We start from the raw sequence: 19,743 nt of genomic DNA, 5'->3' as shown, positions 1-19,743 counted from the left end.
ATAGAAAATTAAAATTGGTGGTTGCATGCTATTATTGTAATCATGGGTGCGGTACCAATTGCTATTTTTATGTCCTCGAGCGAACTACCCTTATACATTCCTACTCATAACAAAGTAAAATTCATTAGATAATATATTTACCATAATAAAATTAATTAAAATTTAAATTATTCTACTGACAAGTTATTTCAATAGGTGGAACCATGAGCTGAGTTACGCGGGATTACCGAATAAGCTTTGAGATATACGACTTTTGTTGGACCAACGATCAGAAGTGGATGTATGTATTTTTTTTTAAAATTTGAATTATATAATATTAACGTAATTGATTTGAGATTTAGTAGTATATATAACTAAAATTCTTATTATTTTAATACAAATTGAATAAATGTCATACGAGAATCTGATAATTCAAGAATGCATCCCGTCGGAATTTTTGGTGAATCCTAACATCTGGCACGTGAAGGTGCCATTGGTAGTGTCCGCTACTGTGGAGATGCACGAGTCGAATAGAGCATTGCGGCAATTTGGGTTCAGGCAATCGATTCCAGTAGCACTTCAAGACCTCGATGATCTGCATCCTTTTGACTTGCGGAGAAGGACGGATGAGAATTTGGTCAGTATTCCACGCCTAATATATCTGCATGTCGAACAATATATACGAGTTTTTACCTATTCGCGATTCTATTGTCGCTCTGAAGTTAGCCTACGATCTAGAGTATATGCAATGGTTTAGGGTTTATAGCAAGCCATACTTGTTAGGGGAAGAGGCGAGGAGTTGGAAACCGCATATGAGAAGGCCACGACGGGTGCTTATACATCCAAGGTCTAATGAGATGGGTCTATCGTCAGCCCCTATGCAAGAACCGACATCAATGGTCACACCTGCACCCTCGGTCAATATGTCTTATCTTATTCTGGAGCGTATACTAATATTGTCATTTTTACACAAGCACCATATATTCCACTACATTTTTTGCTTCTACTTCGATGTCAGGTTTTATTTTTGGACCTTCGTCCCTAGTGTATTACACGCCAATGCCATTGACATTTTTGATGATGGCGATACCAATGACGACGTATTTACCGTCTATAATTTGAGCACTGATTGAGAGTCCAGTCGTTATGTCATCGATGTAACACCCTTCACCCGTATTCAATGCCGTAATAGGGTTACAGAGTATTATCGGACTTACAACACATTTATACATACTTTTCACATACATTTAATCAATTCATACAATCATCATTCAATCTCAATCAATTTGTCCCTAATACGAGCCTACTAGGCCCCAAACATACTTTGGGAGTGGTTCGGGACTAAACCGATAACTTAAAAAACTTTCACGAAACTTTAAATTTTTTTCTCAAAACAGATGACACACGCCCATATGACCATGCCATGTGTCTCACATGGCCACCACACACGCCCATGTCACAGGCCGTGTGGACATTCGAAATGGGAGCATATGACTATGTCTCAGCCCATGTCCTACCCCATGTAACTCTCTGACTTGGGTCACACGGCCAACACACGCGCCTGTGTGCTCTAAAAATGGCCTTATATGCCCGTGTACCAGGCCTTATGCTAGGCCGTGCCAAACCTGTAGGGTATACTGACTTATGCTACACGACCAAGTCATACGCCCGTGTGTGAGACCGTGTGAAACATACTGACTTAATTTCAAAATTAACGCCAAGGGACACACAGCCGTGTACTTGACCCTGTGCCGTACACGGCTGAGACACAGGCCTGTGTCTCTGCCCGTGTGGACAAAAATAGGCTATTTACCAAGTCAATTTGCCACCCAATTTTATGCTCACTTACATCAATTCAATTACATCAATATATAGCATCAATAGTCATTTTAAAACATTCAATTCAAGCCTAATTCATGCATGATCTAAACCATTATCTCAAAACACAAATTCTCCAAATACACTATACCATTTGTACTAAAATTACATATACAAGTCAACTAGCTAAACCTTTCTCAAACATACATTATTTTGCACCAATTCATAAACACAATTCATATCTAATATCATCCATTTAACATTTACCATATCAATATTCACAAGACTCATAATATAATTTATTCACATCTCCATTCATAAGCTCACCATAACAACCATATATACACATATATGCACATAACCAAAATCCACCAAATTAATCCAAATCTCATGGCTATATTTACAAACCAAACATAAACATTTGCAATGCCAATTTATATGGCCAAATTCATTAACAAAACATAACCAAAATGGCACAAAATCCCTATACATGCCTTATACTTAAAATACCAAGTTCATAGGTACCGAAAGATAGGTGGATAGTATGAAGTGATTTCCAACGATCCCCGAATCCGAGCTAGCTTTGAATCACTATAAAACATAGAAAATTAAACGATGTAAGCTATAAAGCTTAGTAAGCTCGTATAAAATAAACTTAATGCAATCACATAACATAAATCAATAATTTGAATACATCAATATGTAACTTTCCTTAACTATCAAACCTTTCAAAAGCTCATTCACAAAACTATATACTTTTATTCTCATTTCTTCGATTCAACATTAAAATAGTTTATACATATACTTGTACCATATTGTACCAACCTCATATACATTCTCGTTTCTCATTTACCCATTGAACCATTCGGAATAGAAGTCGGATACTCAAGGTCTCACACGATAAGTACCTATACCATGGCCTGTAGCCAAATCAAGGTAACTTATCTCCGACATAGTGATATCATGGCTCGAAGCCAAATCAACCAATACGCATGGCCCAAAGCCAAATCAATTAATCACAACCCGAAGTTCTATATCATGGCCCGAAGCCAACTCAAATTATCCCTAATAACATGTCACTAGCATCCTAAACTATTCCTAAAGTTCAACCGGGCTTCCAACTGTCGAATCATTCACATAATCACAATTTATGCTATATCAAAGCATATAGAATAAATTTAAAATGAAATTATAACATACGAACTTATCTCGGATACTAAAATGACGAATCGAGTCAACTATTCTTTAACTTTATTCTTTCCCCGATCTAAGTCCGTAGTTTTCCTTTCTTGATCTAAATATATTCAAAATTGACTTATTCAATCATCTATTTATTCAATTTAGTCCAAATCACACTTTAAAAACATTTACACTTTTTCCCTACATATTTTACATTTTTTACAATTTAGTCCTTATTACACAAAATCACAAATTCATGCAAATTTCAAAACACCCATGCTTATCCAAATTACCATTCTACCCTTAGCAGCCCATATTTTTCATTTATTTTACATTTCAACCATAAAGTTTTAACATTTCTTAATTCAATCCCTATTTTGCATTTTTAATAAAAATCACTTAACAAAACTTGTATATCTATCAACAAGCATTTATAATCTATCAAGAAACTTCAAAATACACATGTATTCATCAATGGCATCACTCAAAATCTTTAACATTTTTGCAAAATAGTCCCTGGGCTAGCTAGTACTAGTTGTAACGATCTCAAAAATATAGAAATCATTAAAAACCAAACAAAAATAGACTTACATACTCAAGAAGACAAGGCCGAAAGCTTGAAGCTTTGTTAATGGCTTCCTTAGGTTAAATTTTGGTGGATGAAGGATAATAGAAGATGATACAATTTTTTTTATAATTAACCTTTAATTTCCAAATTACCTAAATAACCTTATTAACAAACCATTTCAACACCTAATAATGTGTCCATATAAGTCCACTCATGCCATTAATGGCCTAATTACAACATAAGGACCTTAACTTTAAGGTTCTATAGCTATTAGACACCTTTAGCTATTAGAACTCAAGTTTTACACTTTATGCGATTTAGTCTTTTTTTATCAAATTGACCATTCAAACGATAAAATTTCTTAATGAAATTTTCACACAATCACTCAACAATGCTGTAAAAATTATAATAATAAAATAAATATTTCGACTTCAGATTTGTGGTTCCGAAACCACTGTTTCGATTTGACTAAAAATAGACTGATGTAATCGGTGTATGTGACACAATATAGTTATACCCCTACGCCGATAATGCCGCAAACACCTTCGGGATCAATGTTCTACCAAGGTGGATCATCTTCTAAACCATCTATTCCTAAACCAGAGGATGCACAATGGCAATCGAGGAGCAGCCAATCGCAATCAACCATGGAAAAAGGCAAAGAATATGATAGGCCAAGACCACAACCTATACCAAAGATTGAACCAAGAAGGAATCCAGCTCACAACTATCGACCGCCTCAATGTGGCACATATTCCAACCGGGGATTGGATTGTTTTACTTTATTATTGTACTTCTTATGTTAACATTTCAGTAAATATCAAGCGCTTTTATTTTATCGATGTTGTACATCATTATATTTTTAAATAAATATAATTTTTTCATTAAAGTTGGACTTTGTTATTATTTCATAATATTAAATCAAGATTGCATGTGAAAAATAGAAGAAATTTGTATAATTTATTGATTTGTATTGTATGGCAAAAACGTCCATTTACAGATTACAACAAAATTTATGTTAATGTTGTACTTGTATCATCCCTTCGATGTGGACATGACAGCATTGTATGGACCATGTTCCTACACCACCCGGATAACCTCAATTTGTTTGACTTCTCCTGAATATCCATATTGTTACGTATCAAAGTTGACATCAGTTGACTTTCTAGTTTGCGTCGCAACGATTTATCGGGTAACAACTTAAATAGAGTGCTCGATACAGGTGGCCACCTACGTTCATCTGGGACAGGTGGGAATATGTTTCTTCACATGTTGTACATGTTTTCTAGTTTGCAAACTTCATCCACAAAGCTTATGGGATCCAAGCGTTGATACCAACATGCTGCAATTGCATGAGCATATGGAAAACAAAGTGCGTCAAATATAGTTGTAAGTCCTTTGTCTCAAGTGTACACAGTATGCGCCCTTGACAATACCTTAGTCTGGCCTACCAAACTCTATTACCCAAAACCATAGGTCTTCGCGTGAGTAACACACTGGATGAATATAGTTTGCTCGTGCTATAGCCTTCCTAATTTTTTTAGTATGTCCTCACTCCACATGTGGCCGCCCTGCATCTACCCAACATAATTCATCGCTCGCTTTCGAAAAAGTTTAGCCAAACTAAAGTATGTCTCTTTGACAACCGAGATTATCAGCAAATGACACATTCCCTTTAAAACAGAATTGATGCATTTCGCCAAGTTTGTCTTCATATGCCCATATCATAGACCTCTGTCATAAGATTGTGTCCACTGGCCGAAGGGTATGTTAGAGAGGTAGCCCGCCCCGTCATCGTTAATTGCCCGTAAGTTTTCCAACATTTCATGGAAATGATTTTTCACAAGCTCGTACCCTGTTGAGAGAAGTGAATAGTTTATCCAGAATGCCTAATATATGCTGACTGATTAAATATCAAAGAATATTTAATAAGGGCAATTACATACCTATGTTGATCACACATGCTCGCTAAGTAGTAAAGGCGTATTGTCTGTACTAGTTCGACGCAACATACTTTAGATAGTACCTATGGTGTGTGTGGTCCCACAGGCTTCTCTGTCATTCAATTGCAGTTAGTATTCCAAGTTCTTGATCTGAGATGATGCATATATTAGATTGGGGGCAAACATGCCTCTTCAACCTAGACATGAAGAAATTCCAATCGTCTATTGACTCCCTTGACATTATTGCAAAGACAACCGTACTTTTGCTAATTTTACTAATTAATTCACTCTAATTAGCTTTAGTTTCATGGTGGAAACATCTACACATTCCAAATTTTTTCCAATGCAACCAAACAGGCAAGCATCAATAAAAGGTTTGATCAGATAAATTCATTACATGCAGAAATGCAAATGAAAATAACACAAACTCAGGAATTTATATGGCATAGCATAGAACAACAGCAAAATCTTTTTCCAATTCAAAAAGAAAGGAAAGTTGTACAAATTATGTGGCACAAATTAAATACATACAACTCTCAAATCATCCACAACAATGGAAACATATCAAAATTCCAAAAGTAAAACTATAAGGTGGTGATTAGGCTTATTATTTCCAGTTCTCAGATGAAATGGTTCAAAAATAAAGCACAAAGAAGTATTTATAAAGTGAAACTATGAAGAAAACAAAGTAGTCACCAGGGATAATAATATAATATAATCATCTCTTCCAACTTTGGCTTCGGGATAAATGATCCTTCATTCCACCAACAAGCTATGTTTCTTGGGCTGTATCAGATGAAATTTCGTAAAAATCAGGGTCGTATTTCATCACTACTTAGCTCTCTTTCACCTTCATATTTTCTTCTTCCATTAAAGACCTCAAAATTTTTTTTTCCTCGTCTTTCCTCTTGCACTCTTGTTTGTCTTTTTGATCTTCCTCATCATTTTCAACCCTATTAGCTTTTTCTAACCAACTCTTAGTAGGAGTGGATCAACAACGCATAAGCAAAATAGCATTTGCATGTAGTACTGTAGCAACCTGATCATCAACATGATTGAGGGAGCATTTACAACTTTTAATATCAATATGCAAGCTTGAAAAGATTGCAGATTTCAAAAACTTAACTGTCGGCTTAAAGGTCTAAAGTCAAATGCTAAGTTGGTTATAACATGAATTAAGTAATGAAACCTACATTTATAATTTATTGAAGGAATCAGGCTGCCACAATATCTATAAATGATTAAGTTCAAGTTATACAAATTATATTAAAAATAAGATGATCATTACAAAAATAAAAATAAATAAAAAATGAAGGCCCTTTTCACCAGCGGTAACATGTAATTAAGTAAAGCATGTATTTTTCTGTTTCTTAATCTTAGCCTGAACTAGTTTTACATTGCAAATAACATATGACCCATGTAAATAATGAAAACAGACACACACATATTAAAATTTAAATTTAAATCCATAAAATTTATGTACTTATATTCATGCATCTATACAAACACAAGAAATATATGCAAATTTACATAAGTACAAATTTACAAGAACAGGCACAAATAAAACTTAGGAAGAAACCATGGATAATATAGAGAGATTTTATGTAACAACCCTAACCCGTATCCGTCACCGGAATAGGGTTACGAGGTATTACCAGATAATACACCTCATTCACATACTTTTATGCGTTCATAATAAAAATCCATTCAAAATATTCACATTGTCCCTTATAAGGCTCTACGAGACCTTAAAACATGCTTAGAATTAGTTCGGGACTAAACCGATAACATATGCAAACTTTGAAAAACTTATAAAATTTTTCAACATTTAAGGGATACACGTCCGTGTGAACAGGCCATGTGCCTCACATAGCCACCAGAAACGTCCGTGTTACGGACTGTGTGAAAACAGGGCATACATTCTAACTTGCACCACACGGCTACGGACACGCTCGTGTGCCATGGCCATGGGAAAACTGGAGTGGTAACTGACTTGGGTCACACGGCCGGCCACATGCCCATGTGCCAGCCCGTGTGTTACACACGACCAGTAGACATGCCTGTATGTCTAGGCCGTGTCAAACCTGTAGGGTATATTAGCCGTGTCAAACCTGTAGGGTATATTAACTTAATTCGAAGGGTACCTAGGGACACACTGCCATATACCAAGGTCATGTGTCACACACGGTTGAGTCACACGCCCGTGTGCTCGGTCGTGTGGAGTGAAAATAGGCTTGGTTGAAGCCACATTTCTTACCCTCTTTGAGCATACCTAAAGTATCACATTTCATGCCATTTCAATACATTAATAGGCAGGCAAACAATGCTATTTCATAATCAAGCATTCATATACTCAATTCGATACCATTTGTACATTCGAACAAATACTAAACTAGCATGATTCATTCCTCATTACTCACCTATTCAAACATATACCAAAATACATATCATACTCACCAATACAATCTGTTTCAATATGTATTTTTACTACCATTGATCACACTCAAAGCTTGACTCATAAATCATTTATTAGCCATTCCTTTATTAAGTCCAAAATCATGCTTTTCATAAGTAAATACTCATCATATACTAAATAATCAAATGATCATCTTGAACCATCATCAACCATATTAAATTTATGCCATTACACAAGGCAAATTCCACATCAAACATAAGTCATTAATAAGCCATATAAAATGACCAAATACATCACCAAAACCTTTATAAAAAAGACTCAAGCCTATACATGCCATATAACCAAGTCACAAAGTGTAAATAAAATACTGAAAGTCAATAGCTGGATAGTGTGATGCAATCTCCAATGACTTCCAACCCAAACGAACGTCCGAATCACTATAAAACATAGAATAATAACACAAAGTAAGCTTCACAGCTTAGTAAGTTTGTATATGAGCCTAAAATGATCACAACATTCAAATAGCAATGCGAAATAGATAAATCATTAACATTTAAAGCATCAATTCATGAGCTAACATCAAATTATTCATGTCCTCATTCGCAAGTTCTTACCTTCATATAACTTGATACTTGAGTAGTTTTCCATACATACCTATATTAATACCTTTCTATTTATCACCTATACTCTTATCAAACCTCTCTGGTTTATAAGTGCTTATGATACAAATTCATCGATTTTTTGATGCCATAGTCCAACTATGGTCTTACACATACATTGCCAAGGCCCTGACGTAGTCTTTCTTTCATGTGCCATAACCCGGTTATAGTCTTATTAGCCGATTGCCATATTTATATTTAGTTAAAAAAACTATAATTTATATATCACATAACATACAGTACATACTTCATTATAGTCAAATAAACACATTTTGACATGAAGCATACTTATACACAATTCTTTCTTATTTAATATACATAATACAATAGGAACTCACCAATTTACTTTTATTTGATTCTCACTTAAGTTCTGTACATACCTGTATTACTTATTCCGAACGTACTTTAATTCTCATCTTGACTATGCCCGTTGAACCATTTGGAATTGTTAAGGATACTCAGTAATCAAATAAGCTCACACAATGTCGTATCCCATATATGGTCTTACATGTTATCACATATCGATGCCACTGTCCCTGACAAGGTCTTACACATAATCGATTAACGATACCAATGTCCCAGATATGGTCTTACACGTAATCACAATACAATGCCAATATCCCAGACATGGTCTTACAAGTAATCACATCTCGATAACCTAATGTCATGACATTCTATCCTATACTATTCCTAAGGTTCGTACGGGACTTTCGGATGTAGTAACTCTGTTGATTCTTACTCGTAGTTGCTCATTTGACATTCATAGCAGTTCAATGACAAATAAACGTATATAATTCAATTCAATTCAATAATAAATAAGCATTTATAACATAATTTAAATACGTTTATTAGCATACGAACTTATCTCAATCGTCAAAACTTCGAAATGGATCGACTAGTCTGAAACTTTATTTTTCTGTTGATATAGACTCGTACGAGGCTTAACTTGATCTAATCAATCAAATTAAACTATTTAAATTCATATTCTATTCATTTGAACCTAGTTTCATATTTTGGTAAAATTTACTATTTTACCCCTACACTTTTGACCTTTTTACAAATTAGTCCCTAAGCTCGTAAAATGCAAATTTAATCAATTTCATCATAGTCGAAGCTAGTTGAATTTCATACATGCTCCTAAGAGCCCTTTTTTCATTTATTCACACTTTTACCACACAATTTATCATATTTCACAATTTAGTCCAAAATTGACATTTTTACTAAAGTTCACTTAACAAAACTCATTAATCTAACATAAAATATTTATTTTTTTATCATTAAACATCAAGATAATCAAACATTCAACAATGTCATCATCCAAATACTTTAACAGTTTTGAAATCGAAAGTACGGGCTAACTAGATTACGAAGCAACGATCTCAAAAATGTAAAAATAATTAAAAACGGAGTAAAATACATACCCAATTGATAGAGAAAAGAAGTGCCAAACCTAGCCTTCTTTTTCTTCAAGAATTTGGTTGATTTTCTCTTTTTGGAGAAGATGAATGCAACATACACATTTTGTTTTATTATAATTATCATTTTAAACATCAATTACCATATTAACCTAAATAAAAATTAATAATTACAACCAAATGCCAAACCACATCATTCACTATCTAATTAATGGTCCATTTATCACATAATGACCCTAACTTTTAAGTTCAATAGCTTTTTGACACCTTTGGCTTATAGAACGCAACTTTTACGCTTTACGCAATTTAGTCATTTTTACAAAATTAAGCCTTTAAACGGTAAAATTTCTTTATGAAATTTTCACACAATAATTCTATCATGCTATAAACCATAATAAAATATTAAAATAAAATAAATATTTTGACTTTGGATTGTGGTCCCGAAATCACTATTCTGATTAACCCTAAAAACGGGTTGTTTCATTTTAAGTGTGGACGATTAAAGATAGTAAAGCTCAAAAGCTTTGCATCAAAAGCAATGCTCACGGATTCTAATCCATGGCATCCAATGATTTTTAGGTTCTCAAGAAGCCCAAATTTCAAGACCATACACAAAGCTGCTTCATTGTTAAGGTGGTTTATTGATATCAAATTAATGGTCTTAACGAAAAAAGTAGAGGGAGTTGGCTGATGATGAATTAAGATTTTTGGGGTTATTCAACTCTATTTTCCAACCAAAATGTGTTGGATTTTGCGTGTTTTCAGTTGAAAAATGAAGGTGAAACTTATTGTTAGGTGCAATGATGGCTAATAAGAGGTCGTATTTGCTGTAAAGGAGCCAAAATCTTCTAGTATTCCTTGTTGGATTGTGCTCATCAAAGTTTGCAATGAACACAAAAACTGCAGTGGGAACATCTTCTTTGGTGCAATGGTGAACCTATGCTAAGTTCCATAGAAACTTTCATCGGGTTGATAAGAAAATGGTTTGGATGGCAGATTCAAACGGAAGTAAAGAAATTATGTAGAAAAGTAGTTCATCTGGTAAACTACTTATGAAATTTTCCATATTGGCAACTTTCTATATTACTCGTATTCATTAATAAGAAAGATTTTCATTTTCTGAATAAAGTATACAACCTGAATCCATTCTATATCAACAACAATAATAGTACATGCGATAGAGTGATAGATTACAAGTTTCCATACAAGAAAAGCAAAATAAGTGAAATAATTCCATCTAAAATGAAATTAATCAAAGAAAGCCAAAACATATGCAGAATAGATGATTGAGAATGTAAATTTTTTTATATTAGTTCTATCTGTTTAAAAAAAAAAAGATTGCAAGGTAAATCAACACAAAATCAGCAGTAAGAAAGAAAAATATAGAATACCCACAAAGTGATTGTGAACAAACAAGTCGATTCAGATAAAAAAAATCTGATTGAGAAACCAATTATTCAAGAATTGTGAAGAATTGGAAAATATAATGATTAGGAAAAAAACGATTACCATCTTTTTATTTGTCGACAACCACTTGAATTTAAGTCTTAGAACATAAATTTGTCGGTAAAGAAGACATACCTGGACCCTCCATTGAATCCTCTTTTGTTTTTGCATGTGAATAAAAAATTCTGATGATAATAGCTTTTTCAGTCAAATGAACGGGTTTTTCAACTAAGATTTAGGGTTTAAAATTTTTAAATAATTAAATTTATTTAATTAAAAATCTATTCTCACTGCATTTAGAAATCTAAATTGGCATTTAAAATCTAGTTGGACTGCCACGTAGGATTACCGCTAATGAGATAAAGAAACCTAACGGCAAAGTGATCACTTCGTAACAAAATAATAACATAAGTGACTAAAACGTAACATTTCAAACATAAGTGACTAAAATGAAACCTGAGGCAAACAAAAGTAACTATTTTTGTAGTTTACCCTAAACAAAATTTAAGAAATCAACCAAATTACCATAGTTGGTGGCGACTTCTTGCACAAACTAATCTTTATGTTAGCCTAAATCACCACCATTGGTGGCAATTTGGTATCAATCTAGTGCCTCCGTCAAACTATTGTTCATTTCTGGTAAATAATTTTAAACCTATATTATTTAATTAAATAAATTATTTTTATAATATTTAGGTAAAAATCCTCATTGGCCCATAACTCACAACACAATATTCGTTGTGGTAGAGAACCCCTTCCACCATAAAAAGAAGGGGAGAGATCGTGGGAATCAGTAAAGAGGAACATATGCATTACTTTAATATGTATGCCAATCGAGTACATATTCGTCTATGCGGGAAAGGATTGTATGAAACAGTGACGCCACGTTATCTGTATCCCTTTCCAATAGTTTAATGCCACATCGGTACTCTTATCCTAAATTTCAGGATTTTATCCTAAAAAAATCAAATCCAAATTAAAATACTAAAATTCAGGATAAAATCCTGAAATTCAGGATAAGAATACTGATGTGGCATAAAACTATTGAAAAGGGATACAGATGATGCGGCGTCACTATTTCATACAATCCTTTTTCCCATCTATGCCCATGCAAAAATGATTCTCAACACGTAAATATGGCAAACCTTATCTCCTCACACCAATTGTCAGTCATTCACGACATCAAAAGAACACCTACTTGTCGATTACCATGCCACGTGTTAAAAAAAGGTGTAACCTTCCCTCAATGCGTCATCCCCCATTAGCGTCGGCCCAATTGTTGTTAGTAAAATGCAATGTAAATAGCCTCCTAATTGTTTAGTTTTACTCCGTTTGAACTACAGTGACCTTTTGATCTTGTGCCACATGGCAAATCATAGAATCAAAACCTTATATCTTTCATGGAGAACGACGCCTTGAGATAGAGAAATCGCTATAAAAAGGGAAGTTGTTAAAATGCTTTGGTTTGTCCCTTTCGTTTTATTGGAAGAAGCTCGATTCTATCTCTCATCTCTTTAGCAAATGATGTTGATTTTCTAAATGGTGATCTCGAAAGTGGTGAAAACATTGGTCGATGCAGATTTCAAACAGCTAACAAAGGCTGAAAGCACAATCGGATCCCAAACAAACAAAGGCTGTAAGCGTAAGCATCTCTTGATAATTTTTGCATGTAAAATTAATTTGTTTAATTTTGAATGTAGAACCCAAAAATATTCAAAAGAAACTCAAGTGTCTAGATTTTGTTCAAGTGGCATCAATCTATGCAGTTGTGTGTGTTTCAAACATCTACAAAACAGTCTAGATCATCATTGATCCCATTTACTACAAATTCCATGATATATCGTTTCAGCTCCTCAAATTTGTTGATGGCAAGGTAAGCATTAATGAGGTTCTTTACTATATCTTAGCTTAAATTGCAAGTTAATGAGGTTCTTTGTGTGCATGTGATCTATAGGTGGATGAGTCACTAAGTCAGTTGGAATGCTACGTGACATTTGTCATGAAGCAAGCTTAGAGGCAAGCTCGAACCGTAGCTTCGGAGGTCCAATGAGTCGAGGTTGCAGACACAAATAAGTCAATCGCGAGGGACGTTTACACCAAGTATGACCCGATAGCTAAGGAGATGTACAACAAGTATGAGCCAGTGGCGGAACACTACGTTGTTTTCGCTTAGCGGTCTCTTAACCACCTCTTGCTTTTCCCTCAAGTGGCTCAGGTAGAGGTCCCCACGATTGCTTACTGGTCAGAGAAGAACAATTAGGTTGTTCGACATTCCGAGGAGAAAGGGTACGCGATGGCGACGTACCTATCGTTGATTTTGGCTGATGGAATCGCAAAAGTTTTCGCGGATGACAAAAGAGCATCGACCATTTCGAGCAATGTGCAATTAGTTTAAAGGCAATGAAATCAATGAGGTTCTTTTAGGGTTTTAGGAATTAGGCAATTTAGCTTCCTTACCTAAAAATGGTCTCGAGGAAATGGAGACACGGACTCCATTGCCAATCTTCTTTGTTTTTTTTTTTTGCTTATTTTTGAAAATTCAATGTTGAAATATGTTTTTTTCCCAAAATTAAAATATCCAAAGTTTTATTATTTATAAATACATGTAATCTACAAGTTCAATGCAAAATCAAATTTATATATATATAAAAAAAATCTGATGAAGAAACAGAAAACCCGAACAAATTTTACACATGCATGATATGCTCAAATGGTTGACTAATGGCCAGCACATCATAATTTATCATAGTGAGACTTAAGTACTCGAGAACATAAAGTTTTCACTTTAATTAATCAAGTCAACACTTTATTTACAATATATTCAATTTTTAAAGTCTTTGATTTACTTTAAATTAAATTAAATTTACAGTTTACATATTAACCAATTAATATGGGATATAATTATAAGGCATATTCTTTTTTCAAGATATCACATAAATTTAAGTTCAAATTCTAAATATATATATTTAAATGTTAGTAAAAAATTAGTAATACTAAACGATCGCTATAAATTGGGGAGTTGTTACAACGCTCTGGTTCGTCCCCTCCGTTATATTCGAAGAAGCTCTACTCCATCTCTCGTCTCTTTTGTTAACGTTGTTGGTTTTCAAAATAGTGGTCTCAAAAATGGAGAAAACGTTGGTGGATGCAGATTTCAAACAGCCGGTGGAGGCTGAAAGCACCATGAAATCGACGGTCGAATCAAATCACAAACAAATAGAAGCTATAAGTGTAAGCATCTCTTGATAATTTCTGTTTTCCAGCTTTTTTGATGAATGTGAAGTTAAATGTTTAAAAAAAATTGAATGCAGAACCCAGAAAATATTCAAAAGAAACTCAAGTATCTAGATGTCATTCAAGTGGTGTCAATCTATACGGTTGTGTGTGTTTCAAGCATCTATGAGTACGCTAAGGAAAACTCCGGTCCACTTAAACCGGGGGTTCAAACCGTCGAAGAAACCGTTAAGACTGTCATCGGTCCCGTTTACGATAAATTTCGCGATGTACCGTTTGAACTCCTCAAATTTGTTGATTGCAAGGTAGAATTAAGGAGGTTCTTTACTATATCTTAGCTTAAATTGCATCTTAATGAGGTTCTTTGTTCGCATGTGGTCTGTAGGTAGACAAGTCGCTGAGTCAACTGGAGCGTCACGTTCCATTTATGGTGAAGCAAGCTTCAAGCCAGGCTCGAACTGTGGCGTCAGAGGTCCAACGAGTCGGGGTCGTAGACGTGGCTAAGTCAATCACAAGAGACATTTACACCAAGTATAAACTGACAGCTAAAGAGATGTATGACAAGTACGAGCCGGTGGCGGAACAGTACGTTGTTTTCGCTTGGCGATCTCTTAATCGTCTCCCGTTTTTCCCTCAAGTGGCACAGGTAGTGCTCCCTACGACTGCTTACTGGTCGGAGAAGTACAATCAGGTTGTTCAACATTTCGGGGAGAATGGTTACGTGGTGGCAGCGTACCTCCCATTGATTCCGATAAACAGAATTACAAAGGTTTTCATAGACGACGGGAGAGCTCCGGTCGTTTCGAGTAATGGTGAATCAGTTCAAATGCAATGAAATCAGTGATAGGGGTTTTGTTAGGGTTTTGGGGATTAGGCGATTTAGCTTCCGTACCTAAAAATGTCACAAGAAAATGGAGGCATGGACTCCATTGCCAACCTTCTATGTTTTTCGCTTATTTTTGGAAATTCAATGCTGAATGATGCTTTTTTATTTAAAAAGAAGAAAAAATCTTAAATAATGATTGAAATTTAAAATATCAAAATATTATTATTATTATAAATACATGTACTTTATTAATACAATGTATAATCGAATTAGTATAAAACACAACATATGAAAAAAAAACGAAAAATATACTCAAATGGTGGAGTACTAGAGCCTAATACATCATAATTGATTGTGGTGAGACTTGACCCAAGGCCTTAATCAACACTATATTGACAATATATTTGGTTTTTAAAGTTTATGTTTGATTTTAAGTTTTGGTTAAATCAAATTTATATTTCAAATATTGAGTAATAAAATTAGATGTAATTGAAAGTCATATTCTTTTAAAAGAGAATTCGGTGTCAAGTTCGAATTTTGAATATGACATTATATTTAAATTTTAAAATAGTCTATTACAAGCCTTGAAATAATTAAATTTTAAGTTTGAAATTATGTTTAAATATTTTTTTGAAACTAATCAGAGTACCTATCTTTATTAAAATAAATAAAATTGGATTTGGTTAAAATATAATTATGTAATGAATATTTTAAATATATTTTTGAAAGTAATAATTTGGTACTATTTTAAGTTTTCTTTATCCCTATTATTAGGTTTTGTAAAATTTTGGAATATTATTATTTATTTCTTCCCTATACATTTAGATCCACGTAATCACACCAATGATTAAAACCTAATCAAGCTAAGCATAATAAGTCTTCTTGATTATTCCACTCGTTTAACTTTTTTTGAATTTCATAGATTTAATTCTCCTTATCCACAATGTTATATGTTGATAATATAAAATGGGGAGTCGTTACAACGCTTTAGTTAATACCTTTTAGTATATTCAAAGTAGCTTTATTTTATCTCTAGTCTCTTTTGTTAACGCGGTTGGTTTTCATAGCGGTTTGGAAAATGGTAAAAATATTGTCGATTGATTGATGTGTGTCAAGTGACTAATTAAAAATACGATAAAGGTAAGTGCATTTATCGATAAATAGTATAATTACGGTGAATGAAGATATTGTATTCATGAGGACTAAAAGTATTAGTAATTATCGTTTTCTTACTATTTAGCTGACAAATTGGAGTGATGGGTTTTAAGCTAAAATTACTAAACTAATTTGACTAAGAACTCAATAGAGAATGAATCAGGAAAATAATCGAATAATAACCAATGAGAGAGACAATACCCAGGAAAGAATCCACCTAGACTTCTTCTATTATTATGAATCTGATTTAAATGATTTATTCACTTGGTATCTTGATCCGTAAAAATCCTTAAATTATGCTAATATATCTTTCGAGAGTAAGAGCAACTGACTCTAGGTTGATTAGTTGAAATTTCTTTCTAATTAAAACCCCTATTATCGCATTAATTCGATCTATGTATTCTTCTATTAAATTTGACTTTAATCCGGTAGATTTATGTCGTCCTATTTCTGAGATTGCATACAACTTTACTCAATTATGCTAGATCTACTCTTAAACATGGACTTTTTCTCCTCTGATTAAGCACATTAAACATGAATTAATATCCCAGAAATATTAAAATAAGAGATAAGCGTACATAATTGAGAACAAGAATCAAGTATTTATCACATAAAATAGAAATTAAATAATAGAATTCATCATAGGTTTCATCTTCCCTAGGTATCTAGGGAATTAGTTCATAATTGTGAATGAAAAATCTCAAAGTCAGAATAACCACAAGAAATAAATAAACTCTCATAAAAACTTCAAAAGAAATTAAAAGGAGGTCTTCGATCTTGATGAAAATCCACTTCAGAGTTAACTCCAACGGTGTTCTTCGAATTGTTTTCTTCGATATTCTCTGTCTGATGGCTCCCTATTCTCTTCTTCTGATTGGTATTTATATACTTTAGAATGCCCAGAAAGCCTAAAAATTGCGTTTTTCCGCGCATTTGGGATTTAAGTTGCGAAATCGATACGGTCTGGCACATGGCCATGTTTATAGCCCGTGTGGCTCACACGGGCGTGCGTCCAGCCCGTGTGGAAAGGGCCATACAGTGTGGCTCTTGAAAATAGCTCTATTTGTCTGATTTTGGCTTTTTTTTCCAATCCTTTTGCTCCCAAATGCTCTCATAAGTATAGAAACATGAATTTAAAGGATTAACACATCAAATTCACTAATTTGCATAAATAATCAACCAAAAACGCATTAAGAACGAGATTAAAATATGTTACTTTTATAGCTTATCATCGATGCAAATTTCAAACAGTTGACGGAGGTTGAAAGCACCACAAAATCGATCGCCGAAACAGAGGCTGTAGGTTTAGGCATCTCTTGATAATTTTTGTTTTCCTTTTTATGCATGTGAAGCTAAATTTGTTTAATTTTGAACGTAGAACCTAGAAAATATTTAGAAAAAACTTAAGTATCTAAATTTTGTTCAAGTGGCATCAATCTATACAGTTGTGTGTGTTTCAAGAATGTATGAGTATACTAAGGACAACTCCGGTCCACTTAAATCAAGGGTTCAAACCTTTGAAGAAACCGTCAAGACTGTTATCGTTCCTTTTTAAAATAAATTTCGTAATGTACTGTTCGAACTCCTCAAATTTGTTGATCGCAAAGTAAGCATTAAAAAGGTTCTTTACTATATTTTAGCTTAAATTGCATGTTAATGAGGGTCTTTGGGTGCATATGGCCTATAGGTAGACGAGTTATTGAGCCCGTTTGAGTGTCATGTGCCATCTGTCATGAAACATGCTTCAAGCCAGGCTCAAACTGTGGCTTTAAAGTCCCATGAGTCGGGGTTGTAGACGCGGCTAAGTTAATCATGAGTGAAGTTTACATCAAGTATGGACCAACAACTAAGGAAATGTATGATAAGTATGAGGTTGTGGCAGAACAATACGCTGTTTTTACTTGGCGAACTATTAACTGTCTCTAGCTTTTCCCTCAAGTGGCTCAGGTAGTGGTCCCTACGACTGCTTATTGGTTGAAGAAGTACAATCAAGTTGTTCAACAATCCGAGGAGAAATGGTGCGTAGTGGCGGCGTACTTGCCGTTGATTCCGAATGATAAAATCACAAAGGTTTTCATGGACAACAGAGGAGCACCAGCCGTTTCAAGTAATGGGGAATCAATTCAGAGGCAATGAAATTAGTAATGAGGGGTTGTTAGGGATTAGACAATTTAGTTTCCTTACCTAAAAATGGTCAAAAGGGAATGAAGACATGGACACCATGTTGACCATATTTGTTTCTCACTTATTTTTGGAAACTCAATGTTGAATGAGGCATAAAACTAAAATTAATTAAATTAATTAAGTAACAAACACTATAAAGAACAAATCACGAAAGTAATCGAGTAACAACCAAGAAGCGAAACAATACCCAATAAAGAATTCACCTAGATTTCATCTGTCACTATTAATTTAAATTATACAATTTCTTTACTTAGCACGTTGGTCCGTAAAAATCCCTAAATTATGCTAATATCTCTTTCGAGCATAAGAGCAACTGACTTTAGGTTGATTAATTGAAATTTCTTTGTAATTAAAGCCCCTATTATCTCATTAACTCGTGCTATGGATTTGACTCTAATCTGGTAGATTTATGTTGTCATATTTCTAGGATTGCATGCAATTCCACTTAACTACGCAAGATCTACTCTTAAACATGGTCTATTCAACCACCGATTTAAGCGCATCAAACTCGGATTAATACTCTAGAAACATTAAACCAAGAATTAAGCACACATAATTGAGAACAAGAAATTAAGTATTTATTGCGTAAAATAAAAATCAAACGATAGAATCCATCATAGGGTTCATCTCCCTAGGTATTTAGAAAATTAGTTCATGCTTGAAAGTAAAAAATCCTAAACACAGTATAACCGAAAGAAATAAAGAAACTCATGATAACTTCCTAATAAATCAACAGGGAATCTTCGAAGTCAGCTTCAATGGTATTTTTTGAGTTATTTTTTTGAATATCCTTTGACGACTCACTCCTATCTTCTTATTTTTTGTCATATATATATCTTAGAATGCACGAAAACCTAAACATCACAATTTTCTGTAGTTCGGTGTGCAATTTCGTGAAATCGACACAGCCGTGTGAAATGC

General features: G+C 33.9%; 1 protein-coding gene and 1 pseudogene across 1 annotated transcript; both read left to right on the top strand.

Annotated features, from left to right (window-relative positions):
• The first annotated feature begins 14,464 nt into the window (after positions 1 to 14,464).
• LOC107931222 (stress-related protein) lies at positions 14,465 to 15,715 on the top strand. Its single transcript, XM_016863037.2, has 3 exons — positions 14,465 to 14,654; positions 14,735 to 14,962; positions 15,043 to 15,715. Exons 1-3 carry the CDS (start codon positions 14,550 to 14,552, stop codon positions 15,490 to 15,492), a joined length of 783 nt encoding a protein of 260 aa, XP_016718526.1. The 5' UTR covers positions 14,465 to 14,549; the 3' UTR covers positions 15,493 to 15,715.
• Positions 15,716 to 17,533: 1,818 nt separating this feature from the next.
• LOC121211425 (stress-related protein-like) lies at positions 17,534 to 18,774 on the top strand (annotated as a pseudogene).
• The last annotated feature ends 969 nt before the right edge of the window (positions 18,775 to 19,743 follow it).

The sequence above is a fragment of the Gossypium hirsutum genome, chromosome A12, assembly GCF_007990345.1.
Source record: "Gossypium hirsutum isolate 1008001.06 chromosome A12, Gossypium_hirsutum_v2.1, whole genome shotgun sequence".
NCBI classification, from domain to species: domain Eukaryota; kingdom Viridiplantae; phylum Streptophyta; class Magnoliopsida; order Malvales; family Malvaceae; genus Gossypium; species Gossypium hirsutum.
The sequence above is the reverse complement of the archived record's forward strand: the minus strand, read 5'-3'. Positions and strand labels throughout refer to the sequence as shown.